At 53.6% G+C, this 11,420-nt stretch overlaps 5 protein-coding genes across 5 annotated transcripts; 1 reads left to right on the top strand and 4 right to left on the bottom strand.

The window, feature by feature from the left end:
• Positions 1–197: 197 nt before the first annotated feature.
• On the bottom strand, positions 198–2,427 carry J4E85_001774 (uncharacterized protein; the record flags this gene model as incomplete). The annotated part of the gene is made up of 3 exons (XM_051466058.1): positions 198–686; positions 821–973; positions 1,024–2,427. 3 exons carry the CDS (start codon positions 2,425–2,427, stop codon positions 198–200), a joined length of 2,046 nt encoding a protein of 681 aa, XP_051330615.1.
• Positions 2,428–3,966: 1,539 nt separating this feature from the next.
• Positions 3,967–5,614, bottom strand: J4E85_001773 (uncharacterized protein; the record flags this gene model as incomplete). Its single annotated transcript, XM_051466057.1, has 4 exons — positions 3,967–3,999; positions 4,050–4,644; positions 4,692–5,441; positions 5,487–5,614. 4 exons carry the CDS (start codon positions 5,612–5,614, stop codon positions 3,967–3,969), a joined length of 1,506 nt encoding a protein of 501 aa, XP_051330614.1.
• Positions 5,615–6,205: 591 nt separating this feature from the next.
• J4E85_001772 (uncharacterized protein) lies at positions 6,206–7,087 on the top strand (the record flags this gene model as incomplete). Its single annotated transcript, XM_051466056.1, has 1 exon — positions 6,206–7,087. The coding sequence occupies one exon, from the start codon at positions 6,206–6,208 to the stop codon at positions 7,085–7,087; it is 882 nt and encodes a 293-aa protein (XP_051330613.1).
• Positions 7,088–7,236: 149 nt separating this feature from the next.
• J4E85_001771 (uncharacterized protein) lies at positions 7,237–8,500 on the bottom strand (the record flags this gene model as incomplete). The annotated part of the gene is made up of 2 exons (XM_051466055.1): positions 7,237–8,131; positions 8,352–8,500. 2 exons carry the CDS (start codon positions 8,498–8,500, stop codon positions 7,237–7,239), a joined length of 1,044 nt encoding a protein of 347 aa, XP_051330612.1.
• Positions 8,501–8,954: 454 nt separating this feature from the next.
• On the bottom strand, positions 8,955–10,484 carry J4E85_001770 (uncharacterized protein; the record flags this gene model as incomplete). Its single annotated transcript, XM_051466054.1, has 4 exons — positions 8,955–9,288; positions 9,359–9,766; positions 9,819–10,144; positions 10,200–10,484. The coding sequence occupies 4 exons, from the start codon at positions 10,482–10,484 to the stop codon at positions 8,955–8,957; spliced, it is 1,353 nt and encodes a 450-aa protein (XP_051330611.1).
• Positions 10,485–11,420: the final 936 nt, after the last annotated feature.

The raw sequence follows: 11,420 nt of genomic DNA, 5'->3' as shown, positions 1-11,420 counted from the left end.
GCAATGCAGCATGCCACGGTACGCCGACGCCTGTCAATGCGCAAACAAATAAAGTGAAGTAAAGTAAAGAGATGAGAATATCGAAAAAGCTGCGTGGTGTCTTTGAAAAGAAGCAAGTAGCGTTGTGGCGTGGGACTGGTCGATAAGATCTAGGTGACCAAGACGGATTTCCAAACGACAGCCGGACACAAATGTTGCTACGGCGGCGGTGGCGTCTCCTCAGGATGCACGTAATCGAGATGATGTCCAGTGGAGAAATAACCAACGTGATCGGACATGATCCGAGGAAGAGTTGATTCCCACAAGGCCCGCTGTTCTTCGAGTTTCTCTTTTCGTCTCTCTGCATCCGCGGTCCCCGCGTCAGTCTGTAGTCTACGTTGCGAAAGCAGTGGTGCGCTACGGCTCGTAGGTAGCGTTGGGGAGTGGCTCCACTCGTTTGCCCACGTATTCGCTCTTTTGTGCCCATGTTTCCGTGGGATTGTTGTGGCAGCACCATCGTCTTGGCTGCCCAGCTGTTCTAGTCCAGGCCTCCTCCGTACGCGTCGCAGTCTCTGGGATAGACCTCGTCTCATCGATTCGCCCGTTGTCTCCACAGCATCCGAGGGCTCCTGGACATCTTCCTCGTATTGTATCGTTGCCGTCTTCGCGATGATCGGAGATCCAGGGGAGGGAATGTCTTGGACATCCTACACCAAAGTACAAGGTTAGTAACTTTGAGGTGCGTAGTGTGCGGGCTACAAGCCAAAGTTAGTCCTGCTATGAATGCAATAGATAGCCCTGAATTAAACAAGAATTCAGTAAGCTCAGTTGCGATACGTACTGGTGAGTTAAGCATGCTTTGACGCTTGTTCCTGCTCTTCTTGATGTGGCTCTTGAGCGCGCTCGAATCGAGTGGTTTGAGAAGTTCGAAACTGCAAAGCAGTTCTCCCGAAACCGACATAACGGCGCCCCAGTTGTCGAATTCGCCGCAGTACTGGGTAGTGTTAGCATGAGTGTGACTATGGGGTATATGACATTGCTTACGTTTGGAGCTGAAAACACAGTAACCAACACTCGATCAGTGAAGAACTCGTAGCCATCCTCCACCACCATGTGTGCTCTGCAAACAAGGTCGAAGTCATGCCTTGCGAGGAACTCCATGATGACCTTCTTTCCAAAACAATAACTAACGCCTCTTTCGTTAGACTCCCAGTCGTTCTCCATATCCGCAGGATCGCTCCACAAGAGGTCGTTCAGCAAGCCATAGTCGGGTACATCGGTAGGTCGCGCGATTTGCCTAATATCATCCATATGCGACAAGCTTGGAGACAGCCCACCGTGAACACAGAAAATCTTCTGCGCAACAATAGCTGCAATCGGGAGTGTGTTGAATGTATCCACGAAAGCCTTCCAGACTTTGATATTGCATCTCCTCTTGCATTCATCGTAGAAGCCGTATACACGTGTAACGTTGGCGCATTCGTGGTTGCCGCGGAGGAGGAAGAAGTTCTCGGGGAACTTGAGCTTGTAGCAGAGCAAGAGTAGGATAGTTTCCAGGCTCTGTTTGCCGCGGTCTACGTAGTCGCCGAGGAATAGGTAGTTCGAATTGGGAGGAAATCCGCACATCTCGAACATGCGGATCAAATCGGTATATTGGCCATGGATGTCGCCAACAATCTTGACAGGGGGAGCGAGCTCGAGCAGTGCGGGCTGACTTAGGAAGACTTCGCGGGCAGCAGAGCAGATGGCGAAGATTTCAGCGTTCTTCAAGCTGACCGTCTTGGTGACTTTTCCAGCATAAGCTGCATCCAAGAGTCGCTGGATCATGTCGTCAAGGTCCATGGTCTTGAGCGCGGTGAGCTCCATGGGGGAGCCTGAACCATCGGTGGGCGCGGGGGGCTCTGGAAGCCTGGGGATGGGCTGGTCTTTCTTCTGTAGAATTGACTCTCCCGGCTGAGCAGAGGCCAAGGGCTGTGCTGCTCCCGTCGGCGGAACGTCCGAGACGTGGTCGACTTCGCCGGTTTTCTGTGCCTTGCTCACTCCTTCATGTCCCGTTCCGAGTGTTGCGCCGTGAACAGGTGAGGGCGGCGCTTGCGGTTCGTCTTGGTCTGATTCAGCCTTATCAGCGGCTTCCGGAGTTACTTCTGCGGGAGCGGTCGCTGAAGCCGAAGCGACCGAGCCCCGTCGCGAGCCTTTTGATTTGGTGGAAGCTACATCTGACTTGTCAGCTTTTCCGTTGGGGTCGTTGAGGGCGGCAATAGAGTTCCGTGGGCTGTCGGATTTGCCAGTGCCGGGGATCTTGTTGCGCAATGAGTTGCGAAGGGAGCGGGTAGAGTCTTTGGTGTCGGATCGCTCGAAAGAGCGGTAGTACTCGCGACCGAGAGGTACGCCGTCGGCACCGCCCTTCTCGCCCTTCTTGTCCTTGCCGCTCGACTGCTGGTTACCCATGATGGGGGTTGCGGACTAAGCGAGCGTGTGGAGAGGAGTATGGGGTGTGTGTATGTCTGGTGAGAGCAGTGGTGTCCTGTCTCACAGCCTGGGGAAGCGGCGGCGGCGGGTTGGGTTGGAAAGTGAAAGCACGAGCCGATGGTAGCCCTGGCGGCTTCCCAGGATGTCTCGGAGCGATGACGCCACGTGCAAACACGCTCTCAGGTGATGTGTGAGGAAGTAGGTAGGCAGCGCGCAGAGACGGTGTTAGGGCGGCCGGTAGAGGCGGGCGAGAAAAGCAAGGAAGCGTGCCTCCGTCGGCGCTGTCGTTATCTGCCTCGGAGACTGGCAGGCGAAGCTGGGCGAGGCGACGGGGGAGCGATCGTCTTCCAGCGTGCGCGCCAGATCGATGGTATGCGGGCTGTGAGCGGGTCGGGCAGGCTCACGGTGTGCGGGCAGTGCTGATGCGTCTGCGTGCGGGCGTCGTCGTGGCAGCGGTGATATCAACCTCTACGCGAGCAGAGCGGGGATTTAGTTGCGATGTCAGCCGCAAACCTTAGTGGGAGCCAGGGCATGGGCAGTGACGCTGGTGGGCGAGCTGGCGTCCTTCGGGCTCTGCGGACCGGTGAATAGCAGCGTTGGAAGCACACTAGCGCAATCAATGAGGGCAGACTAGCAGAAGCCCAGACAACCCCGGCGTTGAGGCTGTACACGACCTAGACGACAACAACACGGAGATCACAGCGATGCGCGACTGCTGGAACGGCTATCGTGAGAGGGGCAAAAGCTGCGGAGAGAGAGAGCGCCGCAGACGGTAGCGAAGTTGGAGACGAAAGGCTGCCAAGCCAAGGACAAGCCGACAAGGATGACGACTGGGCACACAAAGCGAACCGCCGCCTCTTCTCGGTATATCCGACCACGTCCTGGACCGACACATCAGACACCACGGATGCCGGCATGGCCAGTTGACACGCACCACGGCTGACCGTCAGGCGCCCACGATCCATGGGTGTCACTTGCAAATCACGCATCACGTTTTCGAAAACCACTCCCACTGACCCCACGAACGGCATCACCGTGGGCCCACTGCCAGCAGTTCGCCCAAGCTATGGGAATAAACGAAGCTGCTGCAGTTACAACGCTCCTCGGACCCCACCGCTCCGCCACTCACGTTCGAGAGCTTACGCAAGCATTCTTGTTCCGCCGTGCGGCGCAGATACACAGTTGCCCATGCGCCCAAGGCCACTGCAGAAATCCCGCTGTTGCGACATTTATTCTCCTGCTGCCCAAGGGGTAATTGAGCGCGTGCTGCACGACGTCACACGTGTCAGTCAAGTAAAAGCCTCATCCATTATGCTTTACACCGACATTTGCATTCAAAATTGAACATGAGGTAGTCCTTCTCCACCTTCTCATCACGTCAACTGTCCAAGCCGTGGCGCCAAGAGCGGATATCTTGGGTGCACATGTGACCAGACTGGTGTATGCAAGACGCCACATGCATCGCCGCAGTCTCCAGTATTATCAACAGCATCTTGACATTGCATCCATGCGAGTCCGCTACAGCTTATTTCCTAGGTTGACATGGATAGCCTATTTATATGTTAGCCCGACCTGCGTGTGAGCTTGCTAGCGCAACTTACCTTCTTGTTGGTGTATGCCTCGAGACCAGCCTCGCCCAGCTCTCTGCCAATACCAGACTGTTTCACACCCCCGAATGGAATACGGATATCGGAATCGTTGCTCGAGTTGATCCAGACCATGCCTGCTTCAATACGTCTGGCAACGCGATGAGCCTTGGTGATGTTCTCGGTGAAGACGGCTGCACCGAGACCGTATGTTGTGTCATTGGCACGGTTGATCGCCTCCTCCTCTTCCTTGAACGAGCTGATAACGACGAAAGGACCAAAGACTTCCTCACGGTAGATCTTCATGTTATCCTTGACGTTTGTGAAGATGGTGGGTGACACGAAGAAGCCCTTGCCACCAGCGTTCTTGTACGCTTCTCCACCTGCGATGAGAGTGGCGCCCTCCGATTTGCCAGACTCGATGTACGACAAGACGCGGTCGAACTGCGTCTTGGTGACCTGCGGCCCCTGGAATGTATCGTCTTTGAAGGGATCGCCAACCACAGAGGTGGTCTTCACGTGCTCCTTGAACGCCTCGACAAACTTGTCGTAGATGCCTTCTTGCACTAGAATTCTTGATGTCGCCGTACAAACTTGACCCTGGTTGTACCTGCATGGTGTGAGCTCGGTTCGGAGAACAATGTAGATGGGACTCACATGATGCCAACGTGACTCCACTTGACTGCTTGATCAAGGTCTGCGTCGTCAAAGACTACTAGAGGTGATTTACCACCTGTCTCAAGGGTGATATTCTTCATGTTGACAGCTGCCATCTTCATGATCTCCTTTCCTGTGGCTGTAGATCCTGTGAATGCAATCTTATCGACGTCGAGATGTTGGGCCAGAGCTGCACCAGCCTTCCTTCCCTCGCCGTTGATGAAGTTGATGACACCAGGAGGGAAGCCAGCCTCCTTGACTAGGTTTCCGAGATACAGGATAGAGAGGGGTGTCTGTTCAGCTGCCTTCAAGACTACTGTGTTACCAGTGCAAAGAGCAGGTCCTAGCTTCCACGCCGCCATTGCAAGAGGGAAGTTCCATGGAATGATCTGACCACACACACCAAGAGGCTCACGGACTGTGTAAGCCAGCTTGAGGGGCGAGGTATCAATGACAGTGCCGTGGATCTTGTTGGCATATCCTGCGTAGTACTTGATAGTGCCAACGACCTCACCCAGATCGTCGTTCAGCGAGACAGAGTAGGGCTTGCCGTTGTCCCATGTCTCGATGGTGGCCAGAGTTTCCTTGTGTTCTTCGATCAATTGGGCAAACTTGTAGAGAAGGTCAGCACGGGCATTGGTGTCCATGTCTCGCCAGTCTGGGTTCTTGAACGCTTTCCGCGCTGCTGCTACGGCATCGTCCACATCCTCGGGTCCAGCGGCATAGACGGAGACGATCTCGCTCTCATCACTGTACAGATTTAGTCATAGCTACCAATCAAGACAGCAAGCGTACCTCGGGTTGATCGAAGTGATAGTCTCGCCCGACTTTGACTTGACGAATTCATTGTTGATGAAGAGACCTCTCGGCTGCTGGTACTTGCGGCCATTCGGCGCAGTAAGCTCAACAAAGAGGTCAGACATGTTGGTTTGAGTACTGTAGTGTCTCCACAAGGGACGGTAACAACTTCTAGGAGCTCTGCGTATGGAAGTTTGAAAGGGAACAGATGGTTTGGAGCGAAGTGAAGCGCGAGTGAGGGCGGAGTAGAGACAGGACATCTCCCAGGCCGGCGAGGAGACAGCTAGCTATCTATAGGCTGCAGACATGTAGGACGCTGATGACGACCCGCGGGACAGCCGTAGCTTCCCTTGATAGTGTGGACCCCGCCATCGATGCCCGTACCTAGCTTATCCGCATGCAACTGCCTCTTTCAGACGCCCGTCTCCCCAGTATCGGCCTCTCTCACCAGCTTTATCAACCACGGCTATGGATGCGACACGTCCCCGAGGTCCACGGGCTGAATCAACGCGTGCCGTCATGTGAGTAGGCGAGGCGGGCTGGGCAGTCGTCGCGCGACGCGTCGGCGTCCAGCGTCGGCAACAGCCCTGTCGCTACCCCACCACCACCACGAGAAACCCAGCGCGCGCATCCAACAATCTTCTTATTCCCGATCCTGCGCAAACCAAGACTCCCCACCGACTACACACCAGCCGCAATCCAACGTTTGTCACACAATGTCGCGAGGCAGCACCACAAAGATACAAACCCACTTACTCAGACTGCCGCAGACTCTCGCCGCGCTCCCTCTCGCCCTCGCAGACCCCACCGTAGACATGGTGGAAGAAGCGACCCTGCCCGTTACTCCCGAAGCCGAACGCCCCGATGCCTCGATAGACGTTGCTCACTCGCTCGAATACTGGAATAATGTCTCGCCAGACGTCAATGGCATGCTGGGCGGGTTTCCCCAAACTTCGCGCATCGATCTGCAGGGTTCTTCAAATTTCCTCACAAAATTGCGCCGGGGCAAGGCGCAGGGTTCTAAAGAGCCGCTACCGCCTCTGGAGCGTGTGGCGGACTGTGGCGCGGGCATCGGACGTATAACGAAAGGCTTGCTGTTGGGCGTCAGTAAACAAGTGGACATAGTAGAGCCAGTCAAGAAGTTTACAGATGAGCTGGTACAAAGTCTGGGGAACGGCGAGTATGCCGGAGACGGAGACGCAAAGTCTGGCAAGGGCCAGGTGGGAGAAGTCATAAACCTAGGGCTACAAGACTGGATACCAGAGCCGGGCGCATACGATGTGATCTGGAACCAATGGTGTGTCGGACACTTGACAGACGCCCAATTCGTCGTCTACATGCGGAGGTGTGGCGAAGGCTTAAAGAAGGCAGAGGGCGATGCGACAAGCCGGAGCTGGATTGTAGTCAAGGAGAACATGTCTACGGATATCCACCACAAGGACATCTACGACGATGAAGACTCGAGCGTCACGCGGTCAGATAAGACGTTCAGGGCTCTGTTCCAGGAAGCCGGACTGAAGATCGTGGCGACGGAGCAACAAAGAGGGATGCCGAGGGAGTTGTTCCCGGTCAGGATGTATGCGCTCAGACCTGAGTAGGGGTATGGAAAGTCCTTCTGTTAGTGGCTAGGGTGTCAGGCGCAGGAATCATGATACCCCAGGCGTCTTTATTAGATTGAACGCTATCACCATGCTTACACTCATCTCAACCTCATGGTATCAAAACTGCCGTGCCCCTCATCGTGCCTCTACACCTCACCAATCTCCGCAAACTTATGCGCAAACCCAAGCGAAAGCACCGGCACCCCATCCACAGGTTCATGTACCGGCAACTTCCCTACCGTGACCTTCTTCTTAACCACCTTCGGTTTCGCAGCATCCTTCTCTTCCGTTTCCGGTCCCCCAGACGTATCCATAACATCTTCAAACTCCTCTTCCTCCTCCTCTTCATCTTCATCGCCTTCCTCGCCTTCTTCCTCACCGTCATCCGCACCCTGCGCGCCCGGATCCGGGTAACTAGCCGGATACTTCTGCCTGAGATACTTGATATCGAAGACCTCTTGATGCGCATGTTTCCAGAGATCAGCAATCTCATCCGCGGAAAGCACGTTTTTGACGCGGGTAGTAGGGATAGCTTCAGAGTCTAGTCGTTCCGACTTAGGCACGGCATCTTCATCGTCTTCGTCTTCTGTGACGGCAGTGGTAGTTGCATCTGGCTTCCTTGGTGTGATACCCCATTCTTCGGGTACGAAACACCACTCTGATGCTTTTCGGATTCGCTCTTCGACCCAACTTTCCTCCATGGGCTCTAGCCTCTTTCGTAGCAACGTGCCTGCCATTCCTGCTGCCATGCCGCCTCCGGCATTCATCGGGAAGGAAGGATTGGGAAATGGATGGAGTGCCTCGAATTTTGCTGTGTTGGTGGGTAGGGCTTGTATGCTGGTCATTCTCCGTCGCACGTCGCGCTCAACGAGGACTGCATTGCCTGCGGCGTCGACCATGGGGTTGCCGGCGGCATCTTTGGAGGGGATGTGATGTTTTTGGGTTACAAGCTTGGATTGATGACGGTAGCCGCCGTTTATGAGGAGATGGATGGAGTTGAGATAGGATGTTACTGTCCTGGTTGTTTGTTGGATTTGGGGCCTAGCATCTCGTCAGCACGTGTCTCGCTGGGTACGGCGATAGTCCAAGTTCTGCACTCCAAAGCTGGCTTGAAAAAGACATGATAAGAAGCGACATCTTATTGCGCGTAGCAAAGAAATGAGACGCGAAGAGTTCAACCAGACGACGCGTACGCGAGGCGAAGCTGTATAACAAACACACCCGCATCCCAACGTGAACTCACTACCAGCCGCTCACTTACCAATCTACGACCTCGCCCCGACTCATCTTATACTGCATCTCGGCCTGCAACCGTTCCATACCCTTGATCATCGGCATCAACTGACTGCGCAGCTGATCCAACAACCTAATGTCCTCCCGATCGGGCGCACCCTGGAAGTTCTGATTCATCTTTGCCTATGCTTTCCCGCTCTTTTGCCTGCGTTCCAACTCTTTTCCACTAATGGCAGACTGACTTTGAGGGACTGCAGGGTGCCTGTTGGAGAATAGGTAAGGCTAATGTGAAGATGTGGAGGTGCTTGAAGATGGGTGGAGTGATTGGTTGATGGATGGGGTTTTAGCAAGAGGCGCTTGTGTGTATTAGGCTTAGTGCACTTGGCGCCCAAAGAAGCTTGGGGAAGGGACCTCGGGAATGACTTCAAATCCTTTCCACGTACTGTATTGATGCACTAGATCTCTATTTTTCTCAACTGGATGCAAGAGGAGCCAAATAATACATTTGGCAATGACAGGTGAGATGCTAGAAAGAAACTAGACTACTTCGCAAACAACCTTGGAAAGCAGCCAGCGCTCCGACCACACCTCTATTACACCCGTCCATTGTCTCAACTCTCGCGTCAACTCATCAGACCTTCTCTCCAACAAGTGCAACAACACTAGCGAAACCCGCTTCAGGCTTAGGCGTGACAGACAGCTTCCCCTCATCGGGGTACCAATCAGCCGTGTGGGTAATGTCACTCTCTCCGTCCGCGTCCCTGTTGACGGCAACGGGAATACCAAAGAGGCGGATGGTCCCGCCGCTTCCAACATGACTGTGAAATTCTGTGGTCGTGTCGCCAGAGAATTCGATTTCGAAGGCTAGGTTCGAGACGACGACGAACTTCACGACGCGGGCCAATCCCTTGACTTCGTCTGGGGCGTCGCTCTTGAGTTTGTAGGTAGAGCTGCCGCGGATGTCCCTGTTTCCTGAGTAAGCAACTGTCTAGATAATATGTTGAGAAGGGATGGAGGGAAGGGATGTGCACGTACCACCTTCCCGATTGAATGTCAATCGCGCGGAATTGATCGTCCCAAGACATGGTGATTGTAGTGTGGAGTTGATCTCCGTAGCTGGTCATGGAGCTCTCCTCGCACCGGTCATCGTTGACACCTAGAGAGAGCCAAGGCACATAGTGATCACCGCCTCCATTCGTGTGGCTGAAGCTGTTCTCATCAACGCTGTTTCCTGTGTCGAAGTCGAAAGACACTTCACTGCGCGACTTGTTGGTATCGCCCCGATTCCTCAACCAATCCATCACCTGCTCAAGGTAGTTCGCAGCAGAGTAGAATGGAACATGGTAGTCGGCATTGGATGGTGCCACAGCTTTGTTGGCCGTGATCTGCTGTAGTATGGCGTCGGCATCCGAGGCACCAAGGGCGGTGACGGGCATGTTGATGCTGGACCAGCTGTCAGATCTTGGACCATTGTCATGAACACTATTCAGCTTACCCTGGGCGCGACTGGGGATCAACAGCAGCTTGCATATGTTGTTTGTCCTGTAAGTACGGTCCTGCACTGGGGCCATAGGCATGCATTGTTGCCATGTTGGTTGCGTTTACCGCCATGTTATAGTTCGCCGTCATTGCATGGAGTTGTGGTTCATTCTGCACGCTCCAGGTAGAAAAGGTCTCATCGGAAACAGAGTAGTTACTCTTGTACTTCTCCCATCGTGCTTTGGCCTTTTCTGTGGCATCATCCAGAGCATGTCTTGCTGCGTCTTGGTTCATGACTGCTGCGTGCAATTTTTGCATTTGGGCGGAACTTGGATTACCGCCCTAATTTTGCCAATCAGCATTTTTTTCCTGCTATGTGGGCGATGGTATTGCTTACCAGATCAACGTGGTCCATGTACTTCAGAAGCGTACGGGAGAATGACTTCTTCTCAGACGGGTCGTAGAATAGATTGTCGGTGTGCAATTGACTGTCGCAAATCTCATACAGCCCCTGGTTGGTGTACTTTGGATCAATCAGATTGGGAGGTCCAGCAAGTGGTGCACGTTGAGGTTTAGTGCTAAAGAAGTAGGCGGCATTGTTGCCGGCATCATCTCCAAGCTGAGTTCGGATGGCATCGCAGTAAGCAAGCCAGAATGACTTGTTAACGTCGTTTGAAGACATTGTTGGTGAATAGATTGAGAAAGGTTGAAGAATTGTTGTGTACAGTACAATATAGGGTGCAGTGCAGAAGTGCTCTCAGATATGTTTTTGTATTGTCACGGGAAAAGTGATGCTTTATGTAGCAATAAGTCTTTGGAAACAGCGAACCCAGAACAATAATGTGCTACCAACACTTCGCCGAGTCACCGTAACAGTGGTCCGTTCGGTGCGAATCCCATCGCAGATCAAGACAAAGAGTCAGGAAGCCAGCTGAAGACGCTGCCACGACCCTGTCTGTCGGCTCCAATTATGTGGAAAGTGGAGAATCACACTGCGTAAGTGCACCTGAGTAGCGAATGTAGAACATCGAAGTTCGAGGTACTGATTGAACAAGCTGAGGTTGATTTCACCATCGCTGTGTAGCTCAAGAGATTGGTCGAATCGTAAACTTAAAATTGAGGCATTCGGCATATGTACGGAACTCATTGGCGATGGCGCGGCGGGACTGGAACCGAGCCAAGCCTGAAGGAGGCGTATCTCGTAGCTCTTGTCATAGACGCATGTGCTTGCATTTGCAGATGATGTCAGACCACGGATTGGAGAATGATTCTGAGGGTAACTCGAGTCATGGCGGATGCGGTAATGTCGGTAGATCTCCCCGATGTGGATAGAAACCTTGAGAGGAAAAAGCAACCATAAGCGAAGGGACAGCACAGTTGCCGGAGTGTTGTTCGGGCTGGCCGGCACTAGTGAATCAGTCCGATGTTGGGGTAGTCTGCATCCGTGTCGTTTTGACGTGGAATCATGTTCTCTTGTTATGACCTCCCTAGGTAGACATTCCCGGCGGTCTAGCTGTTCATAGCTGCGGCTGGAGCAGGTTTGCAGTGCTACGAATCGCACTACTCGAATGGTACCCGCTATTCACCCTATCGCTTATGAAGCTCTCAAAGATGAAGA

This window comes from Alternaria conjuncta (genome assembly GCF_024043145.1).
Source record: "Alternaria conjuncta strain BMP 0040 chromosome Unknown scaffold_2, whole genome shotgun sequence".
Lineage (NCBI taxonomy): Eukaryota > Fungi > Ascomycota > Dothideomycetes > Pleosporales > Pleosporaceae > Alternaria > Alternaria conjuncta.
The sequence above is the reverse complement of the archived record's forward strand: the minus strand, read 5'-3'. Positions and strand labels throughout refer to the sequence as shown.